Genomic DNA, 25,965 nt, shown 5'->3' on the forward strand with positions numbered 1-25,965 from the left:
TCCTGCATACCTTTGTTTTGGTGCTGCCTATGTGAGGCTACATTTCAAAATTTTCCCAGGGCCATTTTTAGTTCCCAATCCGCCCATGTTGCCACAACAAACACTGACAGAAATGCAAATGGTACTTGTGTAGTTTCACGGTGGCACTTCCCAGCAGATTGAACCGTATGCAAATCATATGCTAATATCACATGCAATATGCATATAGTTCGATCTGCGATGCGATTTAGCACACGCCCACTATCCACGTCAGCCCAAAGTGTGGCGAACGGACGAAGTATGCATCCTCCCGACCTGTTGGAGTGGATTTTATAAAGTGTGGCGAGCGCAGCGAACCACCGAGCCGTAGCGTAGTGATCGCAGCGAGCCCCACGAGGGTCCACGGAAAACGAGCGAGTGCAGCGAGCCCCGCGAGGGGACCTGGAGAGTGCAGCGAGCCTGCGAGGGGATGCGGAATACACGTCAAGTAATCTGTGTCCGCTCGCCACGCTTTGGGCTCATATTCGTGTTCCCTCACGACGCTCGCCACGCTTCGGGCTGGCATGGATAGTGGGGGTGTGCTAAATCGCATCGCAGATCGAATTGTATGCAAATCACATGCGATATTTGCATAAAATTTGCATATGATTTGCATGTGATGTGATACGCATTGAAGTGCCGCCATGAAACTACACAAGTACCATTAAAACAAAATAAGCAGAGTTGAGCAGAAAGGCAATTTTAAAAAGGAAAATTAGTAAAAGCTTTTTTTTTTACTGTTATTGCAAGCTTGTCCTATTTAAACATTTTTATAAGATAAATCATAACAACAGTAGATAAATAAAAATAATACAATGACTAACATGCTTTATTATTCCCTGGCTTGGTTAAATACACATGGAACAGTTCCTGCCCTGAATATACCTATCAGCGTTCTTATTATCCTGGTAACAGGGAGTCAGTATCTTTTAACAGCTTCACACTGGTGTTTTCTTGCATTATTCCAGCATTGATGACAGTGACTTAAGCCAATACAGATTACAAGTGGACTGACAGCCTGTTCCTGCAGACCACCTACAATGTGATATAAGTGCGTCCATTATCAGGGTAATCATTAGACGTCAGGTACAAAGAACACCTTGTATTTACTGGTGATCTGCAGGTTTTACAATCTGTTATCTTCTTTACTATAACTGCAGATCTTGAATTAACATGGGCTCATGTTTTCATTTTGTAACATAATCTCTCTTGTATGAGAGAGCTACTGTGACAGAGACCTCTTACCTTGAATTACGCTGAAAATAGTTTGAGCATTTTTTTATAGAATAGCAGTGATCTGTAACGAGAGATTGGTATTTTAATCATTAATTTATTAACAATTAAGTGATGGAATCTGACAAGAAGAAGGTAGACAGTGTATACTAGCAGGCCACACACAAAGGTGCAGACGGTCCTGTAAGACCAGAACATTTAAGTGGAAACAAGTTGTAAGTAATAGCCTGGTAATTGGATTCTATCGTTACTCATAGTTATTACTTATGAATCTCTAAAATGAAAAAATGTGCGTGGGAGGTGAGAGATATAAAAATAATTTCAGATGTGTATTTTCAAACAACTGCACAGGAAGCAGCATGTTTATTTAAGTTTGCTCTCATTTGCTAACAAATTGTTGGTCAAATCTGAGGCATGTGGATCTCTGCGCGTTGGTGCAAATGGCAAGTTTTTTTTATACAGCAGATATGAGAATGCAAATGTACAGTATATATATTTTGCCGATCTCTGCCCTGTCCTGAGTTGTACAGAACACGGGATGCACCAAACTAAAAATGCCGTAAAAACCATGTTTTCAGGGTTTTTACCGCTTTTTCATATGCAGCAAAGCCCCACCGCCAGGGCTTCACTGGGGGGGGGGGGGGGGGGGTTACGCCAGTTCTAGATGGCGTACCTCATGGAAACCTACGGTATTCCCTTCACGCCCCCCGCCGCTCCGCGCTCCCCGGCCGATCCGCAACGCACCCCCCTTCACCTGTGTCCGGGCAGCCTCCTGCTCTGCAACAATGCGCATGCCGGCGATGTGCAGCCGGGGTTATTAGAGAATCCCGCCCAATGACTGATATCTCTTTCTGTGAAATTGCTTGTCAGGTGCACAAATCCCCCCCATTAGAACAGAGTCCCTCATTAGCAAAAGTTAGTACTAATTATGGCTGTGTAACTCTGTATCAACCCCTGTATGTGAAATGGTAAAGGTGTTTTATAATTGCCCCTCAGCTGGTAGGTAATGCTTCCTTCGAGGGACGCATTATGACTAAAGATGGTAATGCCACATGTCACAGTGTAGAACAAAAACACAGCATGCAAACATTTTTTTTAATTGGGCAACAGATAAAAATAAAACCAAGTGATCTCCCATATTATAAATCAGAATTAAGACAGTATAGACCAGTGGTCTCCAACCTTTTGTGGGTCGGGAGCTACTCGCGACAAAATAAACCGCCCGAAGAGCTACTAAAGTAAAAAAAAATTACAAATCTGCATAATATCCCAAAAAATGCCCTTTACACATAATGCCACAAACTGTAATGCCCCTGACACATTATGCCACACACTGCAATGCCCCAAAACATACCTCCCAACACTGGAGGCAGAGGAGAAGAGTCATCTGCGCATGCCGAAGGCACGCGCCAAAAATTAGAAGGTTCAGCTACTACCGTGGAACTCCTGCGAGGCTACATCCCCCATTTTTTCCGCTATGGGGCATAGTCAGCTCTCTAAGAGCTGTAGCCACATGGGGTGCAGCCATGGAAAATGGGGGTGTGATACACATATGCCCCCAATAGTGCAGTGCCAGATATACATATGCTCCCACGGTGCCAGGTATGCCCCCACAGTGCCAGAAACAGGAATACCCTCACATTGCCAGGTATGACCCCATGGTGCCAACAATGCCCCCACAGTGCCAGCAAGTATGCCCCCACAGTGCCAGCAAGTATGCCCCAACAGTGCCAACAATGCCCCACAGTGCCAGCAAGTATGCCCCCACAGTGCCATCAATGCCCCACAGTGCCAACAAGTATGCCCCCACAGTGCCAATAAGTATGCCCCCACAGTGCCAATAAGTATGCCCCCACAGTGCCAATAAATATGCCCCCACAGTGCCAATAAGTATGCCCCCACAGTGCCAAAAAGTATGCCCCCACAGTGCCAATAAATATGCCCCCACAGTGCCAATAAGTATGCCCCCACAGTGCCAATAAGTATGCCCCCACAGTGCCAATAAGTATGCCCCCACAGTGCCAATAAGTATGCCCCCACAGTGCCAATAAATATGCCCCCACTGTGCCAATAAGTATGCCCCCACAGTGCCAATAAGTATGCCCCCACTGTGCCAATAAATATGCCCCCACAGTGCCAATAAATATGCCCCCACAGTGCCAATAGGTATGCCCCACAGTTCCAAGTATGCCCCCACAGTGTCAGGTGTTCCCAAGCAGCACACTTACCATTGTTGCTGCTGCCGCCGGGGAGAGAACTATTCGGCCATCCGGTGCCCCCTGTGGTGCTGCTGGCACTGTCTGTGTCCGGCGGTGTCCTCCTGTTTTGGCGTGCTGCTTCCCTTTCAGGGGAGGAGAGCACAGCGCAGCACGCATCTCTCCTTCCCCTCACTTCCTTGTTACTGCGCCGTCTGCCATTCAAAGCTCGCGGGCCGGCTGCTGATTGGCTGCCGGCCCGCAAGCTCTGGTTGGCGGACGCCGCAGTCACAGGGACCTGGGACGCACAGGGAAGGGTAGGAGAGAAGCGCAATGCTCTCTCCTCCCCTCAGGAAAAAATTGAAGCAGGGGCGGACGGCGGCGGATAATGGAGGGGCGGGCGGTGACAGTGGTCGAGCTACCCCGATCGCTGCCGCAAGCTACTGGTAGCTCGCGAGCAACGGGTTGGCGACCACTGGTATAGACAGTATGGTCATCGGCTTCTGATTGCATACTGGATCATGAGGCACAATTGGTTCAAAGAGAGCACCAAATTTGAAAACATGCAACAGCTCCTCTGGTGGCACTGGTATCTAATGCCCATACCCAGTGCTGGCCACATATATATCCAAGCAGGACAAATCTCTAATGTCCTGCTACCACTCCATTTAAGCATACTTGCCTACTTTTGAAAACTAGTTTCAGGGAGATTATAGTTGGTAGTAGAATTTTGCACAGTGTCCCATTGAGGGTGTGTGTCATGCTTCACCCAAAGGGCGTGTCTAGTTCCATACATGGAGAAATTGTGATAAGAGATTGTGAACCTGGGTGTGTACTGCTACATCCGAGAGGAATCTTTTAAAATGATTTGACCAGATGTAGATGAGCCCCAAAGCAGTTAGTAAGAGCTACTATACTTGGTAAAGTGCTTGGAAATGGTGCTGATGATTCATTGTAAATGTATCTATCTCTTATTCCTTTTCCACAAAAAAATGTAACAGTGTAATGTTTGTTAGGTGAAATGAGGGAGATTGCTAGACTAATGAGGGAGAGAGGGAGATTGCTGCTATTTCAGGGAGTCTTCTGCAGAATGCAGGAGGGTAGGAAACTATGCATTAAAGTGTAGTGACCACTACCCAGCTCTGGATCCCCCCGTTTGTGCTATGTCTCATTGGGCAAGTGCCAAGGTCACCAATACTGAAGTCTGACCCTGCATGCCCACTTCACTGTATTAGAGGGCAGGTCTATTCTCTCAGGAGCCCATGGTATCTTACTGTAATTTATCAAGGTGTATCAAGGATAGTATCAAGGAAAGTAGGCAATTGTGCATAAAGAATGTCTCTGAAGCATTTAAAATATGTAGAAGTATAGTTTTGGTTCAATGGCTTACTAACTCATAGACAAAACAGGCACATTTGCGTTAAGTTAAATCAAAACAAAGTTAACATCTGGTGTTAATGTCCTCTTTACAGTGGTAGGATTGGCAAGAACACATCTATCAAATTATTTACAGTATTATCTATAACTGTTGTAAACCTGCTGGTCATGATCAGTATTCTGTGGATCTGTATCTTGTTGTTATTTACATTTTTATGTAATTTGGATTTGATATATCTGTCTGATTTGCTTTACCACAGTTACTAAGCAAGCTACAAATATTGTAGTTTCTACATAACCACAATAGCAGATTTATTTCCCAGCAATATATACTGTACAGTATATGGAACAGGGGAACAAGGTCTCTGTGCATGGCTGAGATGTTGTTTCATCCAGAGCAGTATGAAATTGTCTAGTACCAGATATTCAGTTTTCAGTACACACTAAATTAAATGAAATACAAACACAATTACAACTGTTAAATTAAGCATGTAATAACACTTAAACCACCAAATGTGAATTTAAAGCAATAGCAACTGGAGAGAGGTGAACCAGAATGTAATTATGATTGATCTGGGCCAAAAAATGAGATCGCTGTCTAGAAAACGGACTATGCACAAAATCAATTCAAATCTAATTTGAATTAGAATCCAATGTTAATATTGTTCTGCCTTCTGTGCTACAGCAGTGAACCTTGTAGCTTCCATTTCACCTTTGGGAACGTTCATAGGATGCTTGTAGCTTAATACTGACATTGGGAGGTTGTGTTTGAAAGTGATCTAGATCAGATTAGAGAACCATCTACTTCAGTTCTATTTGGCATGAACAATTTACACTCAAATGACTGAATAAGAGTAAAAACATTTCATACTCTGAGGTCATTTATTTTTATGAAGAGGAAAAGTACAAGAATACTATTCTCCCTTTGGGAAGTGCTCATTTTTGTTGACAAAGAGCCAGATAAATTTCAACTTTATAACATTTTTAAATGTTACCTTAGGAGGCAATCCAGTTTTAGGTTTCCAGGGTCAACTCCTAACACCTCTTGTTGACTGATTTGTGCTCTCTAAGGATTAGATTGAGTCTTCAGTGGTATAAAGTTGATAATGCATGGAGAGGTACTGTAGATGATTCAGTTGAGCTTTGTTCTTTTTTTTGGGGGGGGGGGGGGGGATATTGTGTTTTATGTTTTAGAAAGGCTAGATAGTAACAACAGTATTATCTTGTGCCCCCATTATTTTTAGCTGAATTTGTAAAGGTAGTCTGTAGTCATGTATTGAACAGGTGATGCAGAGTAAAACCAGTGTGTAATACTCAGAAATCATGTTCATTTATGTACATATGCACATATCTCATAATGTGCAGGCCTCTAAACAGGTAGCATATTTACCTAGAGTTATTGCAGCAGAAATAAACTCTATACTGTCAGGGCCGGGGGGGGGGGGGGGGTACCTGTCCTGCGGTGCTGTGTATTTAAATCTGGCGGCGGAGGCAGCGGGGGTCCCTGCAGTCCATTAGAAATAACGAGCGCTATCCGCCGGGCTATGCGGAAGCGCTTCTAGTGTGAAAACACTGGCAGCACGCTGATTGGCTGAGATCAGCCTGCGCCGTGCTGCCAGGGTTTTCACACTAGAAGCGCTTCCGCATAGCCCGGCGGATAGCGCTCGTGATTTCTAATGGACTGCAGGGACCCCCGCTGCCTCCGCCGCCAGATTTAAATACACAGCGCCGTAGGACAGGTAACCGGGCGGCACAAAATGCCGCCCTCCAGTGGCCGGCGCCCGAGGCAAATGCCTAGATTTAAGTAGGAAGATTTATTCAGAATGTGAATATGGGCGCTAGAAGAATAATGGGTGTGGTTAAGATATAGAAGCTGGTACTTCCCTGTATTGTTCAAATTCTCCGGGTAAGAGTTTTCCACAACGTGAATTCTTGTTTAGAAATATGAAAAGACAAGAAAAAACAACAAGGCAATGCCCCTCGTGTAATCCTGTTTAACTGATTTAGATAAAAATTCTAAACAATTGGATCAAGTGGTATGCTATGATCCAATATTATTCAGTCGGGGGGTCACCCCTTCTCAACACACTTACACCAATCAGAAAGTGTGTTCGCCAAAATCAAGATCTTTCAAATCCAGGTCACACTGTATGCTAAAATTATATATGACGGGGGTTTTAACCCCTAAACCATATACTCACGTATAGATGGTTTTATCTGCACATCAAACGGTATCTTTCAATGGCACAGAACAGGGATGGAATGATGAAAGAATTTTTCCTGGGTCCTTATGTATAAAAGCAGGTATCCTTTATTGGTACAATACAACAATAAAATCTTAAGGTGGGGTTACTGTACTGTGAGTGGCCGGTCAGGGCTGGACAGATATGAAGTGATGGTAATGTGGTGAACAAGGTTACCGGGGCCCCTTCTCCTAGTCCACACTCTGTCCAGGATCCTTTCCGCTCCTCCAGCAGTATTACTCCACCACAAAGTGAAAGGTGCAAAGGAAATCCACCGACGCGTTTCGAACCGTAAGTGATTCTTTTTCAAGGTGTGGTCCTTCCCCTTGCTAGTCCGGAATATATAGGTGTCCCATTAATTGACACAGGTGTAGCTCAATCTATTTGATTGGCCCACTGTGTAGCGTATAATTTCTCAGTATTACTCAATCTATTGTTATGTCGTATACAGGTTCCGTTGCGGCTTCCCTCACGGAACCTGTATACGACATAACAATAGATTGAGTAATACTGAGAAATTATACGCTACACAGTGGGCCAATCAAATAGATTGAGCTACACCTGTGTCAATTAATGAGACACCTATATATTCCGGACTAGCAAGGGGAAGGACCACACCTTGAAAAAGAACCACTTACGGTTCGAAACGCGTCGGTGGATTTCCCTTGCACCTTTCACTTTGTGGTGGAGTAATACTGCTGGAGGAGCGGAAAGGATCCTGGACAGAGTGTGGACTAGGAGAAGGGGCCCCGGTAACCTTGTTCACCACATTACCATCACTTCATATCTGTCCAGCCCTGACCGGCCACTCACAGTACAGTAACCCCACCTTAAGATTTTATTGTTGTATTGTACCAATAAAGGATACCTGCTTTTATACATAAGGACCCAGGAAAAATTCTTTCATCATTCCATCCCTGTTCTGTGCCATTGAAAGATACCGTTTGATGTGCAGATAAAACCATCTATACGTGAGTATATGGTTTAGGGGTTAAAACCCCCGTCATATATAATTTTAGCATACAGTGTGACCTGGATTTGAAAGATCTTGATTTTGGCGAACACACTTTCTGATTGGTGTAAGTGTGTTGAGAAGGGGTGACCCCCCGACTGAATAATATTGGATCATAGCATACCACTTGATCCAATTGTTTAGAATTTTTATCTAAATCAGTTAAACAGGATTACACGAGGGGCATTGCCTTGTTGTTTTTTCTTGTCTTTTCATATTTCTAAACAAGAATTCACGTTGTGGAAAACTCTTACCCGGAGAATTTGAACAATACAGGGAAGTACCAGCTTCTATATCTTAACCACACCCATTATTCTTCTAGCGCCCATATTCACATTCTGAATAAATCTTCCTACTTATTTGTAATTCTTGGGGAAACTAGGTGATCCCCTATTTTAGAACAGAATACAGGCAGCTGGGAGCGCAGTACCAACTTTCCCACAAAAACCCTACAAATGCCTAGATTTGCCTAGTGGTGGCGCCGGCCCTGTATACTGTTTGTCATCCATTTTGCAAGACATCGACTAGTAGTGGCAGTAGGATAACTGATTTAACCCTTTGATTGCCAACATCTCTGTGAGAGATGATCAAAATATCTGCTAAAAAAAGCCAGCATCTCTCACATGTGTTATATAAATTCAAACAAAATATGTTGTATAAAATAAATTATATTTCCTATGTAAGGTAACCATTACAGGTCATTATGATGAATAAAAACGTTTGCTTTGGCAATTTTCACACCTATTTGAACAAATTCACTTGTCACAAGGGTTAATCACTATTAGATGCTGATAAGGGGTTTGCGCCATGTAGCAAAAAGGCCTGATCAAGCAGTACGTAAATAAAGAGGATACATTCAGACTATGGAGAAGATATATAAAACCATCCCATGAAATTCAATCAGTCCATGAATTTCAATCAGCTTCTAACTGTATTTTATCATGCATACTTTAACTACTTCCATGGTTGCATCATACTGTATGTAACCACCAGGCTGGGCTTTCCTTGACAGAAAGGCCCAGTTGGAAGATATTCTTCCAGTGGCTGCAAACTGAATATGATTTTTAATTTTGATGTAGCATAATTAAATCCTTAATTTTAGATTCTGCCGCCGCCTTCTAGTTTTATTATACTTTTTATATAGATTGGACTGATTACAGTATGTGTACCTTGTTTGTCATGTGACCTACCCACTTCCTGTCTATGTGGTATATAAACCCCATAGATGCAATACATGAACACCTTTGATAAAGCCGCTGAGACAGTGAAACGTGTCAAAGGTATCTTGCCCACCTTGCACTTTATGGACTGATCCGGACCAGCCTCTGTTTGACTACAACTGCTGTGTACTCCACTACTTCAGGACGGCAACTCGGCCTAGTGCATTCAGGCTTTGAGTCCCTGGGAGGAACAAGAAACACAATGGTCTCTAACTAAAGTGGACAGTAACATCAATGCTTATCTACTTCATTGCATTTTCTTTGGTCCTCTGAGGCATACTAGGAACGGACAGCTAGTATATCCTCCATATTTGGGGCCCTATTTGCATTCTAAATACCAGCACTTCCCCCAAAAGGCCATTCATTGTATTTATAAAACGTATATATTTTTTAATGTAAAATCAGTCCAATCTTATTATGTTTTTTTATTGTTCCTAAATGGCTTTATAATATTAAAAACCAGTCAGCGCTGCTTCCCATCTTGTTTTGTCCATTTGTAGTTCAGGCCTGACTAGCCTGACATTTTAGCAGCTGCCAGTGATCCAACTTACGTCAAAGCGCCACCTTTCCCTTTTCCCTCTTAAAGGGGAAATACCTATCTTTTTCATTTGCACAAAGAAATAAAGAATTGTATTATTGAAAAAGACTCACTTATTCTATAGAGTGTATGAATAAAGCAAAATCAGTTTGTGTAAAGGTCTCAATTGATTATGGCACAGAACAATATGATAGAAAGAGAGACTAATTAAGCCATAGCTTTCAGAAAAATAAGTCCAAGTGAAAGGACAAGTTAATAATAATGTGGGTCTAAGCACAAGGAAACCAGCAATAAACCAATAATGATATAAAATATATTTTCGGGGTATCTACCTCTTATGTGAAAGAGTGGAGATGTGCCAGAATCAAAGCAAATATAATGGAAAATATATCAATTACTTTTCTATTGTAGTGAACCAGTTGAATAGAATGTACAGTAGTAAGAAGAGCGATTCTGGGATATCCTTAAATGAACAACTGATAGTGTTTAGAGAGACCCAAAAAACATCAAACCCTGTTAAAGTTTTTCGGGGGACGGTGAGGAAATTTTTATTTGTGTCTTATCTTGATTTGTCTATAACCCATAGGAGTAATAATGTGCCACATGTACTGCACACTTTAACTTTTCAAGTTTGGCAAATAAATGATATTGTGCAGGAAAACCCAATATAGTTTGAATATCTTGTAAATGGTCTTGAATGTTTTGTAAATGAATCGGAATATCATTACTAAATTGATTGAAGAGTTGGAGAAAACATAACTAAAGGATATGCTAAAAGACAGCCAGGGTTATAAAAGTCCAATTAGATTTAATGAATTCTCATAATGTCTATATGAAATTCAAAAGTTTTACATTGGTCACATTGGGCCAGATGCACCAAGCTTCATAAAGGGATAAACTAAAAGCCAATCAGCTCCTAACTGTAATGTTTCAAACACTACCTGTATAATGACCATTAGCAGCTGATACAAACTAGATTACTCTCTTCCAGTATAAGGTTGAACTTTGTAAGACTTGAACAGACAACTATTGGGAAACAATTGGGATATGTATCAGGAAGGTATATATGCGATTGCCATGATGTTATTTGAGAGTAAATATTCCATGTAGAGGCAAAGCAAGATGTTTATTTAGCAGAGTAAATAGGTGCTCTCGGCAGGAAAGTTAAACAATGTTTTAAATACTACTCCAAAATATTATCATCCAAAGTCCTGTGCTCTGGCGCTGACAAGGAATAGATCTACCCAAAAGGAATTTGAGTTCCAGGGAAAAAAATGATTCAAGCAGTTACAGTGTTGATGGAGTGGTAGATTCTCTGCTTGCTTCTCACCAAAAACATCTGTGCCATCTGCGGGCCGAAACCAGGATTTGTGTCAGCCGGGACAAGGCAGCAATTTGGCGCCCCCTCCCCTCTGTTTCATGGACCCCCAGCAGTTTGTTCTATTATATGTCCCCTGGGTGCCCCCATATGTTGCACTATAGCGTTACACCACATTCCCTACACAATGCACAAACTACATTCTTTATATGCTACACTAAACGACATATTCTATATGCTGCACTACTTACCCTATATACTACACTACATCCTCTCCCATGCACATGGTCAGACAGGAAATATCCGGGTACTCAAACCAATATTTTAAATGTACTGTATGGTACACATGTGAGGCGGCACTGAGGAGTAGCTCCGTTTGACAGGCTCAGTGTGTACAGGGCAGGCAGATCACAGCAGCTGGGAGAGGTGGAGCTGGAGGCGCACATGGGGAGCACTCCCTGCTCAATGCTGGCCAACCTGTGCATGTGTAGGAGGACAGGAGGAGCCGGAGATGCTGCTAAGGATGGGTACCTGGCTGGGCTCAATATTGTGGGGGTGGAGAGGAGCACTAAAGTCCAGTCCCGGAGCAGGTCCCTCCAATTATCAGAGGTACGGCTCTTCGCACTCTCTCAAAACTGTCACCCAGGTTGCGTGGCCCCTTAGCCCCCCTAGCTGCGGCCCTGTAGTCACTTTAGGAATAAAACATTTAAGAGAAGGCAAAATCCAGAGCAGTGGACTAAGAAGATAACAAGTCGCTGTGCTAAGCTGCAGAACATTATACCGGGGGTGTCACTCCCGTACAAGATATAAAGGAAAAAAGGGTTTGGGTGCAGTGCAAAGTCGTCCTCAAAGCTGAACATCTGCTGGTAATACCAGCAGATAAGCGGCTTTGCCGGCGATGATGCGGGAGCGTGCATCACCGTTCCTCACCAGGCCATACACATGTATTTGGGGGGGTGGGGGACCCCTATACCACCAACATTTATATGTTTGGGGGGACATTATATCACCAACGTTTATGCTTAGGGGGGGGGGGGGCACTATATCACCAACTTTTATTTATTTGGGGGGGGGGGGGCTGGAGAGGGACATTATTGTACTGTGACACGTGACACTCCCCCAGGCTTTATTACAACCCATTATTTAAATTGAGAGATTTGAAATCTCTCATGCTGAATCTTCCGTTATGAATCTCTGGCACAAATCTCTGTGTGTGTAGGGCCCTTTACTCTTTTTTTTATTTCCTCTTTATGTAATGTAAAAATTAAATGAGGAATGTATAAGATATTCTATTTTTTTTTTTTATTTACTGTCGAGCTTCTCTAATGGTGCTAAATGGCCAGGTCAGTTAATAGTTATTAATAGCCTAGACCTACTGCAGGATAAAAATATATAACTATTTTTGTATTTAGTACCAATATTCTCATTTTATTTTGATGATGATGTTAATTGACAATATTCTTATAGTAGTGTTATTATTATTATTATTATTAATAATAAAAATAATAATAAACTACAAAACTTCAACATGAAATACAGTTTTCTCCTATAAACAAAATGAAATACAGAGATGTGTAAACCATTATCTTCTTGTCATAATGCCAAGCAGGACACTTTGCATTCTGGGAAATGCCTCACTCTGCAATTACTGTTGTACTTGATTATAAGGAATTGATGATTCAGCATGAGTAGGTCTTATTTTATTGTGTCATGTATTAATGATAGCACAGGTGATTAACAGCAAACCAACTACGGTTTATGTCGGAGGTAATCACTATTGTATATGTTATATGATAGTGTAATATTTTGATGAATTTCTACAGTTTAACGTTAAGGTACTTGTTTCCTAGCACGGCGCCCATCGTATGCCATCACATGCCACTAATTAAGGTATGTGATGGGATGCGATAGGACCCGATTTTCGGGTCCTAAGAGCCGCACTGTACAATTTTTATATTGCGTCGCATCCCATGCCATTACAATGGCATGCGATGCGATTTTTAATTGTACAGGCACCCTGATGGGTGATTACTATGTTAAATGCACCACCATTGTTAACAGCACCCCCACTATCAACGCCAACCCGAAGCGTGGCGAGCGCAGCGCCTCCGACCTTTTCATATCACCATTATCCACGTCGGCGTGGAGTTGACTATATATAGTGTGGCGAGCCACCAAGCCCAAAGTGTTGCGAGCGCAGTGCGCCCCGCGAGGGGACACGGAATACATGTGAAGTAATCCGCGTCCCCTCGCGGGGCTTGCTGTGCTTGCCACGTTTCGGGCTCGGTGGCTCGCCGATGCGCTCGCCACACTATATAAAATCAACTCCACGCCGACGTGGATAGTGGAGGTATGAAAAGGTTGAAGGATGCGTACCGCCGCCCCTTACGGGCTCGCTACGCCGCACTTCGGGTTGGCGTTCAAAGTTGGGGTGGCGTTAACAATGGGGGTGCATTTAACATAGTAATGACCCATCAGGGTGCCTGTACAAATAAAAAATTGATTTGATCGCATCGCATGCAATCGGGTCCCCTGCGATGCGATCAAAACGATGGCATAAGATGATGAAATCGTGGGCGCCGTGCTAGGAAACGAGTACCAACGTTAATGTATATTATAAATCTTATTTGAAATCCATTTTTATTTACTTTATACTATAATAAACAGGATAAGTTTAAAAAGTTTTGTCTTGTCTAATGTCTAAAATTTTGTCTTGTCTACATGTCTAATATCCTGTTAATCGCATGTTGAAAAATGTTATGTCATTATTGTGCTGGTGCTGGTTGATAGATCTGCAGTGTCTAGTTAGACAGTCAATAGGTTAATACCAAAAGGTAGACATGAAATAGGTCAACAGGGTCAAAAGGTTGACATGGAAAACTTTACATGGTCAAAAGGTCAAATCTAGGTAAACACATGAAAAGGTTGATATGAGTTAAAAAAAAAATGTTTTGGGACATTTTCATACTTACATACTACCATCCACATGGACTACCATTGAGAATGGTAGTGCATGTGGACCATGTGGAGAATGGTAGTCCATGTGGCAATATGGGTGGTGTAGTGGGTAGAATTACTGCCTCACAGCACTGAGGTCATGGGTTTAATTCCCACCATGGCCCTAAGTGTGCGGAGTTTGTATATTCACCCTGTACTTGTGTGGGTTTCCTCCGGTACTCCAGTTTTCTCCCACAATCCAAAAATATACTGGTAGGCTAATTGGCTCCCAATAAAATTAACCATAGAATGTCTGTGTGTGCGTGTACATGTGGTAGGGAATATAGATTGTAAGCTCCACTGGGGCAGGGACTGATGTGAATGTTCAACTATACTATATGTAAAGCGCTGCGGAATATGTATGCGCTATATAAGACACTGTTAATAAATAAAATAAATGTGGAGAATGGTATTCCAGCGAGGCACACTTTATTGGGGGACCACACTGTAAAGGGACACTAAACTAGACTCCATGTGCTAGGACTCACTCCATAAAGGCATGTATGCAAGGCACCTAGTAGCCACATAGGTTGCGATATGTATAGTATACAACTGCAGGTACTCTTTACCTATCACGGCGCCCATCGCGGGCATCGCGGGTACATTTATGTCTGGCCGCGACGCGACCGTCGCGATGCCCGCGATTTCCCATTGAAAACCATGTTAAACATGGAAATCGCGTCGGTCGCGTTGCGGCCGGCCATAAATGTGCACACGATGACCGCGACGCGATGCCCACGATTTGCCATAGGAATCAATGTTAAAAGGCCCGATGGACACGATTTTCATGTTAAATGGCTGAATGGACCCGATTTTACCATAGCAAACAATGTTAAATGGGCCTTAGAGCCCAAATAGTTACCCTGAAGCCCGCGAGGGGCGGCGGTACGCGTCCTCCGACCTTTTCATACCCCCACTATCCACATCGGCGTGGAGTTGAGAATAGAATAGTGTGGCGAGCGCACCTTCACAGCTATACGCGTCCCCTCGCGGGCTTCACAGGTATCCGCGTCCCCTCGCGGGGCTCGCTGCGCTCGCCACGCTTCGGGCTCGGTGGCTCGCTGCGCTCGCCACACTATTCTATTCTCAACTCCACGCCGACGTGGATAGTGGGGGTATGAAAAGGTCGGAGGATGCGTACCGCCGCCCCTCGCGGGCTCGCTGCGCTCGCCACGCTTCGGGTTGACGTTGATCGTGGGGTGGCGTAAACAATTGGGGGGGCCATTTCAGAGTCCAGGGTAAGTATTTGGGCTCTAAAGCCCATTTAACATTGTTTCCTATGGTAAAATCGGGTCCATTCAGCCATTTAACATGAAAATCGTGTCCATCGGGCCTTTTAACATTGATTCCTATGGCAAATCGTGGGCATCGCGTCGCGGCCATCGTGTGCACATTTATGGCCGGCCGCGACGCGACCGACACGATGTCCATGTTTAACATGGTTTTCAATGGGAAATCGTGGACATCGCGTCGGTCGCGTCGCGTCCGGGCATCTTTAGCCCGCATACGACGCGACCGACGCGATTTTTTACCTCACGATGCCCACGATCAAGATCGTGGGCGCCGTGCTAGGTAAAGAGTACCCAACTGCATAGTAGGCTGACCTACACACTGTATCTTACCTCTGTTACTCTTTTTTTTTTCCTCCACTGTCCTGTCGCTTGTTTGACATTTTCATAAATACAACCTTTCTTCTGGGTAATTTCCTCTAACAAGCACTACCAGGATAAAGTTCTACGCATCAGAAACAATGAAATTGCTAGCAATTCCAAGAGTAATCAGTGGGCCACCCACTCTAAGTACATGTGTTTTTACCCTTATACAAATTTGTCAGAATAAGCACTAGGCATGGCACATTAGAAGTGACATGTGGCATGGACTGCTGTTAAGAACAAACCTCTGGCATATCTGTAAACTTCCTATTGGCGATAACAGAGAATATTTTCTTTGTCCAGTTTCCAGTTCATTTTGGAAAGAAGAATATAACAGATTCCAGTTACATTGTTTATGAATCTTGGATCTGAACTGGTTCATTTTTGGAAGCATTTTTGCAGACAATATTCAGTGGCAGCAGCAGCAGTAGGAACAATATTACCACCAAAGCCAAAGTATTGTCTCCGTCGTGCTGTTTAAAAAATACTGTATCTTACAGGGAATATACAGTATTGCTTGCACAGGAACTGTTGAAAATTACTTCTTTTAATAGAAAACATATTCTATAAATGCGAGAAAAAGGAGAAATTAATCGCACAGGAAATCATTTTTATTTTGAGTACAAAGATGACCCCTTATATGTTGGTAATGCGCATATAGCTTATTGGAATAAGGGTGTGCTACCACTGGACACTAATTTAGAAGCAAAGGGAGTGGAAAGACACAAAGAATGTCTCTGTGTGGTGCACCGGAGAGATTTTTTATATTAAAATGTAACCTTTATTGATTCATTTAATAAAATTTAGCGAAATAAAAGACATGATACATACACATACAACATAAACATGTAATAAAAAGGATATTGCTATCCTCACGATGTGGGACCCCTATATCTCAAATGAAAGATATACAATTCAGTACACTAATGTGGTAAATATATAATGCTAGAGACTGTTTTCTTTAATAGATTGGCTGATTGGACATTCCAATCTGGCCGATAATTGCTTGGAATTCCAAATGCGGTGTTGTGCCAGGTTCAAAAAGTAAGTGCGGCCAATTTCTAAGCCAACCTCAATCTGCAGACTACAATCATCTGTCTGTGAAAGTATAAATAATTTGAATTGGCAATAACCTCTTTATAAGTGGACAGGCAATCTGCACAATGGCAGTTATTTTCCTGTTCCACTTTAGGTTTCACGTCTGAGCAATAACAGCGTGCACACAGGAGCTGTGCTGCGTGCCGATTCACGGCCCGGCTAGAGAACTGACCGGTGATCGCGGTATATGGCAATGAGACGCTGTGCGATCAACCTCCATGTCAGCGCCTCCGAGGTCGCAGAGTTAGCCTAATACACTGCACCTCTCAGCAAAGCGGACTGGTATGTCCGCGGACCGTTGGTAGAGCACCGCTAACTATAATTCTTAAAAAAAAACAGATCAAAATGCATTTCAATGGGGAAAGGGAATGAGGGGTAGCCCACGAGGTGTACGGTCGGTGTACGCTTCGCTAATGAGCTTCGTCAGGACCAACCTGGTCAGAATCTCAAATCGCACCTTGTGTATGCACCATTAGGAGTATATTCAATTGATGCCGGATCCATTCTGACATTCTTTTGCCGGAATGGATCCGGCATCCATTATCCGGATATCGGATTTAGCCGATGATTGATACTCACCCGGACGGCGCTCGGACTGGGTGAGCGTGGCAGCGGAAGACGTCATAAGGCAGCGGGAGATGGCGCGAGGCAGCGGGGACCCGAGACAGAGCCTGGATGGAGCCAGGTGAGCTAATCTCACCCGGCTCGGCGGCGGGTATGTAAGGGAGTCGGTGGGAGAGTGTTGGAGGGTGCGGGCAGCGGCGTGAGAGTGCGGGCTGCAGCATACAGGAGGACAGCGCTGTGTAAGCTGCTGCTGCTCACACGGCGCCGTCCTCCCTGTCTCAATCCGGCATTTTGTTATGCTGGATTGAGAATGACAGAAACACAGCCAAAGCCTTTCAGTTTTGGCTGTGTTTCCGTCAAAAGCAGGTGAATTAGCAGCTCTTCCATCAATCCACCTGCTTTTCAGTTTCGACATGCCAAAAAAAAAAAGCTAAGATTGATTAGATCGGAACCCCTTCCGATGTATTTATGTCGAAAACTGCCACCTTTTCGTCAAGACGGCAGTTTCGACCTCTATTAAATATACCCCTTAGACTGGTGCAGAGGGAAAAACACTTTGTGAATGGATCTGCGAATGCATTGCTATTTGCAATAGACAAAGGCATAAACAGTGCTGTACACCAACTTGTGAACCATACCAGATGTGACCCGGGTATAGGGCATGGAGGCTTGCATAGTGCACACATAGGGTCTGATTCTGGTTTGACTCACAAAGCAGCGGGATCTTGCTGTTTTGCAAATAACGCCGTCCGCAGGGCGAATGGATATTTTGCATAAACATCCATTCTCAGGCTTGCATGCGGGCCTGAAAACATTTGATGGTCACTGACCATCGAATGATTTGTAATGCACTTGCTAAATTAAGACACTCTCTGGTGACCTAGATTAGCAGCGCCCTGTACCGAGAACAGGGCGGGCAGCTGACATCTGGTTTTAGCCGCCCGCCCGCAAAAAGATATTCACATCTTTGAATATTTTATATCTAAAATGTGTTTTTACTGGTGAGAGGAAAGTGTACGAATTCTACATCTAGCCTACAAGTTTATAAATGTTACTTAGAAAAAGAAACACGTCTGTGAGAAATGTTTGAACTCTTGTTCACATGACAGTGTTAGATTATTCCCAAGCATTTCATTTTCACTAATATTCTAGGACAAACATGCTTTTTCCTACATATTGTGGTAGATACAGTTTACTTTTTAGTAAATATACACAACCTTTGGCTTTAACTTCATTTTAGTATTTCTATCATCAAACATGGTAATGAAATCTCAGAATAGTTATCTTGCTTATTTTTGTTCTAGCAATTCCTTGCATTGTACACGAGACTGACATTTCTGTATCAAATATATTGAGACTGATATGCAGCTCTATGGCCATGATGATTATAGCGGAGTGTTGCGGTTATTGGGCTTAATTTGGTGATTCATGCTCACAGAGCTGTGGGCGCGTATATAAATTGGTGTTTTGTAAGATTGTGCACCTGTGAGCATGCACCATTTTCCATAGGCCAACATATCAATATATGGGTCATTATCGAGTGGGGTGCTAGCATGGGGATAACTTGATGACAGTGAATGTAACTTTTTGTTTACGGTTCCCATGTATCTGAAATATCCCAATACATTTTTTTTTCATCCAAAAAGTTGGTGTAGAGTTGTAAGTAAAACAGTCTAACATTAATAAAAATAAATGGTAGGCAAATGTAGAATATTTTATTTTTCACACATGCTGCATGCAAAACCATCTTGAGATGCAGCTGCCAGGACATGAGTATTTATGTACTTATTGTAATATGCAGCGAGTCATCCTCCTCAGCGTGTACTTCCACCCTACACCAGATGCAAAGGATTTGCCTCCTAACTGTGTATACTGTATACTGTACATGTTTATGCACTGGTTTCAATAACATGTGTACTGGTGATTTCAGTAGCATGCCATTACCGAACTTTGCTTATGGGAGATCCAATTCAGCCTGTGTAGATGCAATAATAATGCAGGAGGCAATGCATTCTCTGATGTAGATGTTCTGAGCAGGCATGGGCGCCGGAACGGGGGGGGCGAGGGGGCAGCTTGCCCCCCCAAAATTACTGAGGCGCTAAAGTACCGTTGTCTGGGGGTGCTGTCAGGGCCGGCGACAGGGGGGGTCAAGGGGGACATGTGTGACGGGCCCCGGCGATCTGAAGGGCCCCAGAGCCCGGCCGGGGCCCATCTGTGTCTTGATGTATGTGTGAGGTCTTTTCTACACTCACATATCCTGCAGTGCTATGCGCGCTGGCGCCGCTGCGCCGGGTCTCTCCATCCGTCCTCCCTGTCAGACTCAGTCCCCTCCCTGCCGGCCGCCCTGCCCAGCGGTGTTTGATTGACACTTACAGTGTCCGACGCCGCGGCCGCCCGCCCCCTGCTGCTTCAGCGACGAGCGTCGCATGGGCATGGCATCCAGGTCCCCAGCGCGCTCCAACCCCATCCTGCTGCGGCCAGCGTGTCTGCCCTGCTGTGTATGGGAGGGATCCAGGCAGCAAAACAAAAAAAGTAAGTTGAGGAGATCTCTAAACTTGCTCACAATTCGAGTTAATGTACATTGGGGATGTATTAAGTTATGGGGAGTGTGTGAACAATTGATGTTCTGGGCATATGAGTGGTGTGGGGACATGTTCTGGGCAAATGAGGGTTATAGGGACATGTGCTGATCATATGAGGGATGTGGGGACATGTGCTGGACATATGAGGGATGTAGGGTTATGTGCTGAGCATATGAGGGATGTGGGGGCATGTGCTGGACATATGAGGGATGTGGGGGCATGTGCTGGACATATGAGGGATGTGGGGGCATGTGCTGGACATATGAGGGATGTGGGGACATGTGCTGGACAAATGTTATTTTGTTACTTATAAAACTATAGTGTTTTTCTGTTACTCTATTACTATTGATGAAAACATATTTCATTAACTATCAGGGGGTAACATATAGCAATTTAGGGGGCGCCAAAATAATATTATATCTTGCCCCCCCCCCCCCAACCTAAAAACGTTCCAGCGCCACTGTGAGCAGGTACAGTGCTAACATATGTAAGATATGCTATGCAAATGGGAGATCCTTCATCATTTACAAGACTCCCAATACTTATTATTCCATCATTTTAACTCCAAATTAATCTATATTAACAGGATAAATGGAAATAGATCCTATGGAATCAGTATGGACTGCAGTGTCAAAAGTCCCAGTGTCAATACTGGCAGTGTGGACAGCCGATTGGCCAACGCGGCATGTCTATGTAGAATTGAAGTAGTTTAAAGCATTGTAATTGTGATGTTATTGTATTAGAATGCTTTATGACACTCCCTTACTTGTATGTGTAAGTATGAATGTTCAGTGGCGGTCCCTAAGACCATCGGGAATGCTGAGAAGTGGATAGTAATTATGTCATCTTTAGGACTCTAAACAAAATGGCAAAAGTGTGGCAAGTCTGTAATGCTAGTAGTGTATAAACTGCAATGTTTTTTTTTCTAGATTATGGAATGTTCTTTTTTCAGTACTTTTTTCACAAAGTTGCTTGGCGGAATTTGGCCTTACTGTATCTTTTCCATATTAATCATTTTTGTTTATCTCAGAATTCCTTTTTTACCTGATCCAAGCCACGTAACAAAATAAATTTTCACCATTGTTGTCCTTTACTGACATGTGCAATGGGGGAAAAATATCAAAATGTGAAGATTTGGGAATCCAGAATGCTGACAGACACCGTTTAGGTCGATAGTCACTAGGTTGACAACATATGGTCTACGTCATGGGTGCTCAAACTGTGGCCCTCCAGATGTTGTGAAACTACAAATCCCAGCATGCCTTGCCACAGTTTTAACACTCCCTTATAGCAAAACTGTGGCAAGGCATGCTGGGATTTGTAGTTTCACAACATCTGGAGGGCCGCAGTTTGAGGACCCATGGTCTACGTGCATATGCTCAACATGGTCAAAAGGTTGAAACAAGTATAATATTGCCATGGCTATCATTAACAGATGTTGTTTTGGATTTTTTCACTTTTTTTTTACATTTCAAAACTTTACCACCCATGTGAACCTGATTGGGAATAATAAAATGTCCTGAAGCATAGGCAGCCATGCAAGGATACAGGGTACACTCATTGGGGGTCCACATGCTCAGGTGTCAACTAGTTGACATAAAAAAACATGAAAAATTCATGTCAATCTTTTTCCATTATGTCGACCTTTTGGGATTGACCTAGACATTGCCGACCTCATATACCACACCAGAAGATTTGCTGGAACTTCACACTTCTGTGAAATGTCCTGTTCAGCTGAGAAATACAATTTGTGCAATTGTGTCACAATTTCCATCATTCCTAAAACTGATTGATGAATGTTGTGTTATGCTTGAATTATTTATACCAGTAGCTATTTTAATTTACATTTATGAAGTTTGCAATATTTATAATGCATATTGTGTTAAGCTAGCTCTGCAGTATATATTAACACATAGTAGCCTGGACAGGATTTGTAAGGGTAATATGCTATGTGTATTTATATAGAATTATCTAAGCCCACATTTGCCAACTCCTTTTCTGTAGTAGAGATGAGGTCAATGAAATTGTCTGTGTACAACCGTTCTGGAATGTTTAATATCAATGCTGGCAAATGTGATATCTTGTATGTTTATATTAGACCATTTTGTACCTTGCACTTAACTTGGCAGGCTGATTAGACATCCACATTCTCTGTCATCAGATCTAAAAATGGTAAGATACAAACTGCAAAGCAATTTGCACACTTAAAACAGCATTCTATTTTTATTTTTTTAGTATAAGTGAAACCGATGACTTCCTGACCCTAAAATGTATATACTGTACCAAATCCGGGACTTGGGGGAAAGGGCGAGGTCCATGCTATATTCCACAGCATAGCTCTCACTAGCGATATCCTTTGTCAGTCTTTATGTATGTTGCTGATGACGCACAAGAAAACGCGTTTTGTTTTAGTTTTTTTTAATTCAATATTTTTTATTAAAGTTTTAGTGAAATTGTACATAATCAACTAATATAGACTTATAGAAAACGCAATGGGCCAGATTCTCTAAGCTTCAAAAGTGATAAAGTGGAGAGTGATAAACAGCCAGCCAATCAGCTCCTACCTGTCATGTTACAGACTATGTTTGAAGCTGATTGGCTGGCTGTTTATCACTCTCCATTTTATCACTTTTGAAGCTTAGAGAATCTGGCCCATTGTTAGCAAAATATGTATATATCAATCTCTGTTGTGGATGAGAAGGCTGCTGTAGACTGTTTTGTGATTCTGGGTCTCCCATTGTTTCAATTATGATTGTTGCCCCATTTAAGTATAAAGGGAGAAAAAGGGAACCAAAATCACCAAAAATCACCTTCTATAAATAATATATATTATATCATATGCTTAAACACACACATAAGACTTACTTAATATGTAAGCAATATTCAGTAGCAATGGATCATTTACAAACAGCCAATCACATGCGTCAATGTGAACCCAATGTGTTTGCAATTACATGAACATTTTTTTTCTTACGTTGCCTAAGAAAGAACACCCCTTTCATCTTCCATTTTTATTTTCCCAGGTGTGGTCTGGTATGAGTGCCAACATCATGCAATACTTTATAGTTATAAGTGTGTGCCCACTCTAAAGGACATATAGAAAGTGATTTTACACATGATACTCTATGCTAACTGATTTAGTATTCTCTGTGCCTCAGGCCTAGTGTTAGTTGGATACACTTACAGTAAATAGTTTTTCTGAGTTCAGTCACTCTATGTACAAAACCCTGGAAGTACTCCTGCTTTTACCAAAGAGAATTATGCATTATGTATACCGTAAAGATTGTTTCATTTAACTTAGTCTTTCACCTAAGGCTATATTGTCCTTGGATACAAATGTTCCCTTGGCATGGTGTAGACATTATGATACTAATAGGATGAAACAAAAGTCTATTTTGAAATGTCTGAGCTCAACAGATAATGTGTTCGTCAGACTTTTACCTTTGAATATAGATTTCACATTTTATGTCTTTATTTTTTCTGCAGAGGCCTCTTCATTACCATTCATGACCGTGGTCACATATCCACAGTAATGAAATCGTGGCCTGAGAATGAAGTTAAGGTAATCTATGCTTATGTCTATGTAACATAGAGTGGTCAGCAATATAACTTTACCTCAGGCATGGTAACAATTATGGAACTGAATACTGTAGGTCATGTAAGGATAGGACATCACACTGACTTTACATGTCTCATAAAGAAGCTATTTGCAATTGCCTGATTTAGCATACAATTCCTGTGTATGAAATGGATAATAAAATGTTTAGATGTGTGTGATATAATATTAATCTCCAGATAAGGAATACCCTTAAGGTTATATAAGAGACCACAACCAATTTCATAAAGTTTAGATAAGAATTCATTCTAATTGGCCTTTTTATCTTTACTATTTTGTGAAAATGATCAGAAAGAATTCCTTTATAATCAGAGGCTTAACTAGATATCCATAGGCCCCCATAGCAAAAGTTTGTAAGGGCCCCCTATTAAGGGACTAATGGTGATAAATGTATGTAAAACATATTACTTAGGCAGTAAAGATGGGCCCCCTACAGCTCTGGGCCCCATAGCAGCTGCACGCCTTGCACCTAGTTACGCCCTGTTTATAATCCTTCCTAGCATTGACTGATGCACATGAATGGTCAGCAGGCCACGCTCCTGCAAAATAGTTATGGCTCACATTATAAAAATGAAATATGTTTTTCACAAACTCTTTGACCCAGACATCAGACTGGGTTCACTAGTAATATGAACTTAAGAAGAAAATATGTATACACCCAATAGAGAAGCTATTATTTATGTGTTACTATGTTTTTGAAATCTGATCCCTTAGTGCATGTCAAGGCCCCAGTTTTGGGAAGGGCCTTGATATGGAGCTCCAATCCCCATAGACCCTACTTTGGTTTCAGAAAGGCTGGACTCTTCTGAGCATATGCCTGTCCCCTGCAGTGATGGTAGTTTCAAAACTGCTAACACTGTAGCAGTACTGTTAGAAGGGCTGTCAATGTACCACTGAGGTACAATGGAATCATCGTGTCAGTTCCCAGCTATGAAAAACACTGTGAAGTGCCATCTAGCAAACGTTTCTTCTTCTTTTTCTTCTTCTACTTCTTCTTATCCCTCATTTATATGGCACCACAAGGGATCCACAGCACCCAATTTAATTACAGAGTACATAAATGAATTAGCAAAACAGTGACTAAATGTGATTCATTTTCTATCCAATTCTGATTCAAATGGGATCGAATTGGGATTGAATTGCATGTCACAGTGTACCCATTCAATTTTGACTATAAAGTACAGATCTGTATTATGGGGTTGACCCTATTTGCCGCAATTGATTCGTAAGTGCGAATCATCATGGCATCGGACGCACTTTACGGCAGATGAAATTAGCTCTAAAGTGCTCGCTGCCCCATAGGGTTGCAAGCAATTTTTAGTGAATTCAGGCCTGCTAAGGGTGCAAAATCTGGTAAATTGTGTGCCGTTGCCTGCATTTAATTGCCATTGGAATCGCACCGGAACAGCACCTCGCACCCTTTGCCGTTAATTGGATCGACCTCTATATCTGTTATATATAGTCTTGCCTGCACAGTCTATTTTTTTATTTGATATAGACTGAATGGGGGCGCACATTGAATTGGGTTTGAATGCAGCTGAAAACTGTTTGAATTTGATTTTGACTATATAGTCAAAATCTAATTGAAAGTGAACATGTGTATGGGGCATTACAGTTGAATACAATAGAGGACAAGATGACCCTGAAATAAGTATATACATACAGTACAATGTTCGCTACACTTCTATTCTTTGCAAAAACTCCTCTGTACAGATGTTGTGTTTACAACATAGTTAACATTGTTTATGAATACAGAATGTTTATTTAAAGTACACCCAGGGCCGGCGCCACCACTAGGCAGCTTTAGGCATTTGTCTAGGGCGCCGGCCACTGGAGGGTGGAAGTTCGGAGCAGCCAGGTCCGTCCGTCCCTGTCCCCGTCCCCCCAGATGGAGGTGAGCGGAGGTGAACTCCCCCCCCCCCCGCTACTGTATATGCAGCAGGGGGGTCTGTCAGAGGGGTCCCAGCGGTGCTATCAGATTCAGGCAATCAGCGCACGGCCAGTGTTTTAAAAATCAGAAGCGATTCCCACGCCGCCACCCGGCGGATGATGATGAACGGCAGCGGGCAGCACTTCACTCCGGCTGGGCGGTACAATGGGCGGATTTCTCTCTCCTGGCCGGACGACGGCACCCGACGGGGCTCTGTAAGTTGCTGGGGAGGTACCCCTCAGACCGTCCGAACCCCCCCCCCCCCGTGTAGTGGGTGGGCACCCCCATCCCCCCTCGCCTGGGGCACTCCGGTGCCTTGTACCGGCCCTGGGTACACCCATTGTACTAATAATGGTAAGGATACACTCTATC

The 25,965-nt window shown here is 42.9% G+C and overlaps 1 protein-coding gene across 2 annotated transcripts in view; it reads left to right on the plus strand.

Moving 5' to 3' along the window:
* Nucleotides 1-25,965, plus strand: part of ME1 (malic enzyme 1) — a 281,949-nt gene that overhangs the window by 97,139 nt on the left and 158,845 nt on the right. For both annotated transcript variants that reach the window (XM_083177132.1, XM_083177131.1), the window contains exon 4: nt 23,534-23,609. In XM_083177132.1, the coding sequence (XP_083033258.1) occupies nt 23,534-23,609 (76 nt within the window). The remainder of the gene's footprint in view (nt 1-23,533; nt 23,610-25,965) is intronic.

Source organism: Crinia signifera, chromosome 3, assembly GCF_055691185.1.
Source record: "Crinia signifera chromosome 3, ASM5569118v1, whole genome shotgun sequence".
In the NCBI taxonomy this organism is placed as follows: domain Eukaryota; kingdom Metazoa; phylum Chordata; class Amphibia; order Anura; family Myobatrachidae; genus Crinia; species Crinia signifera.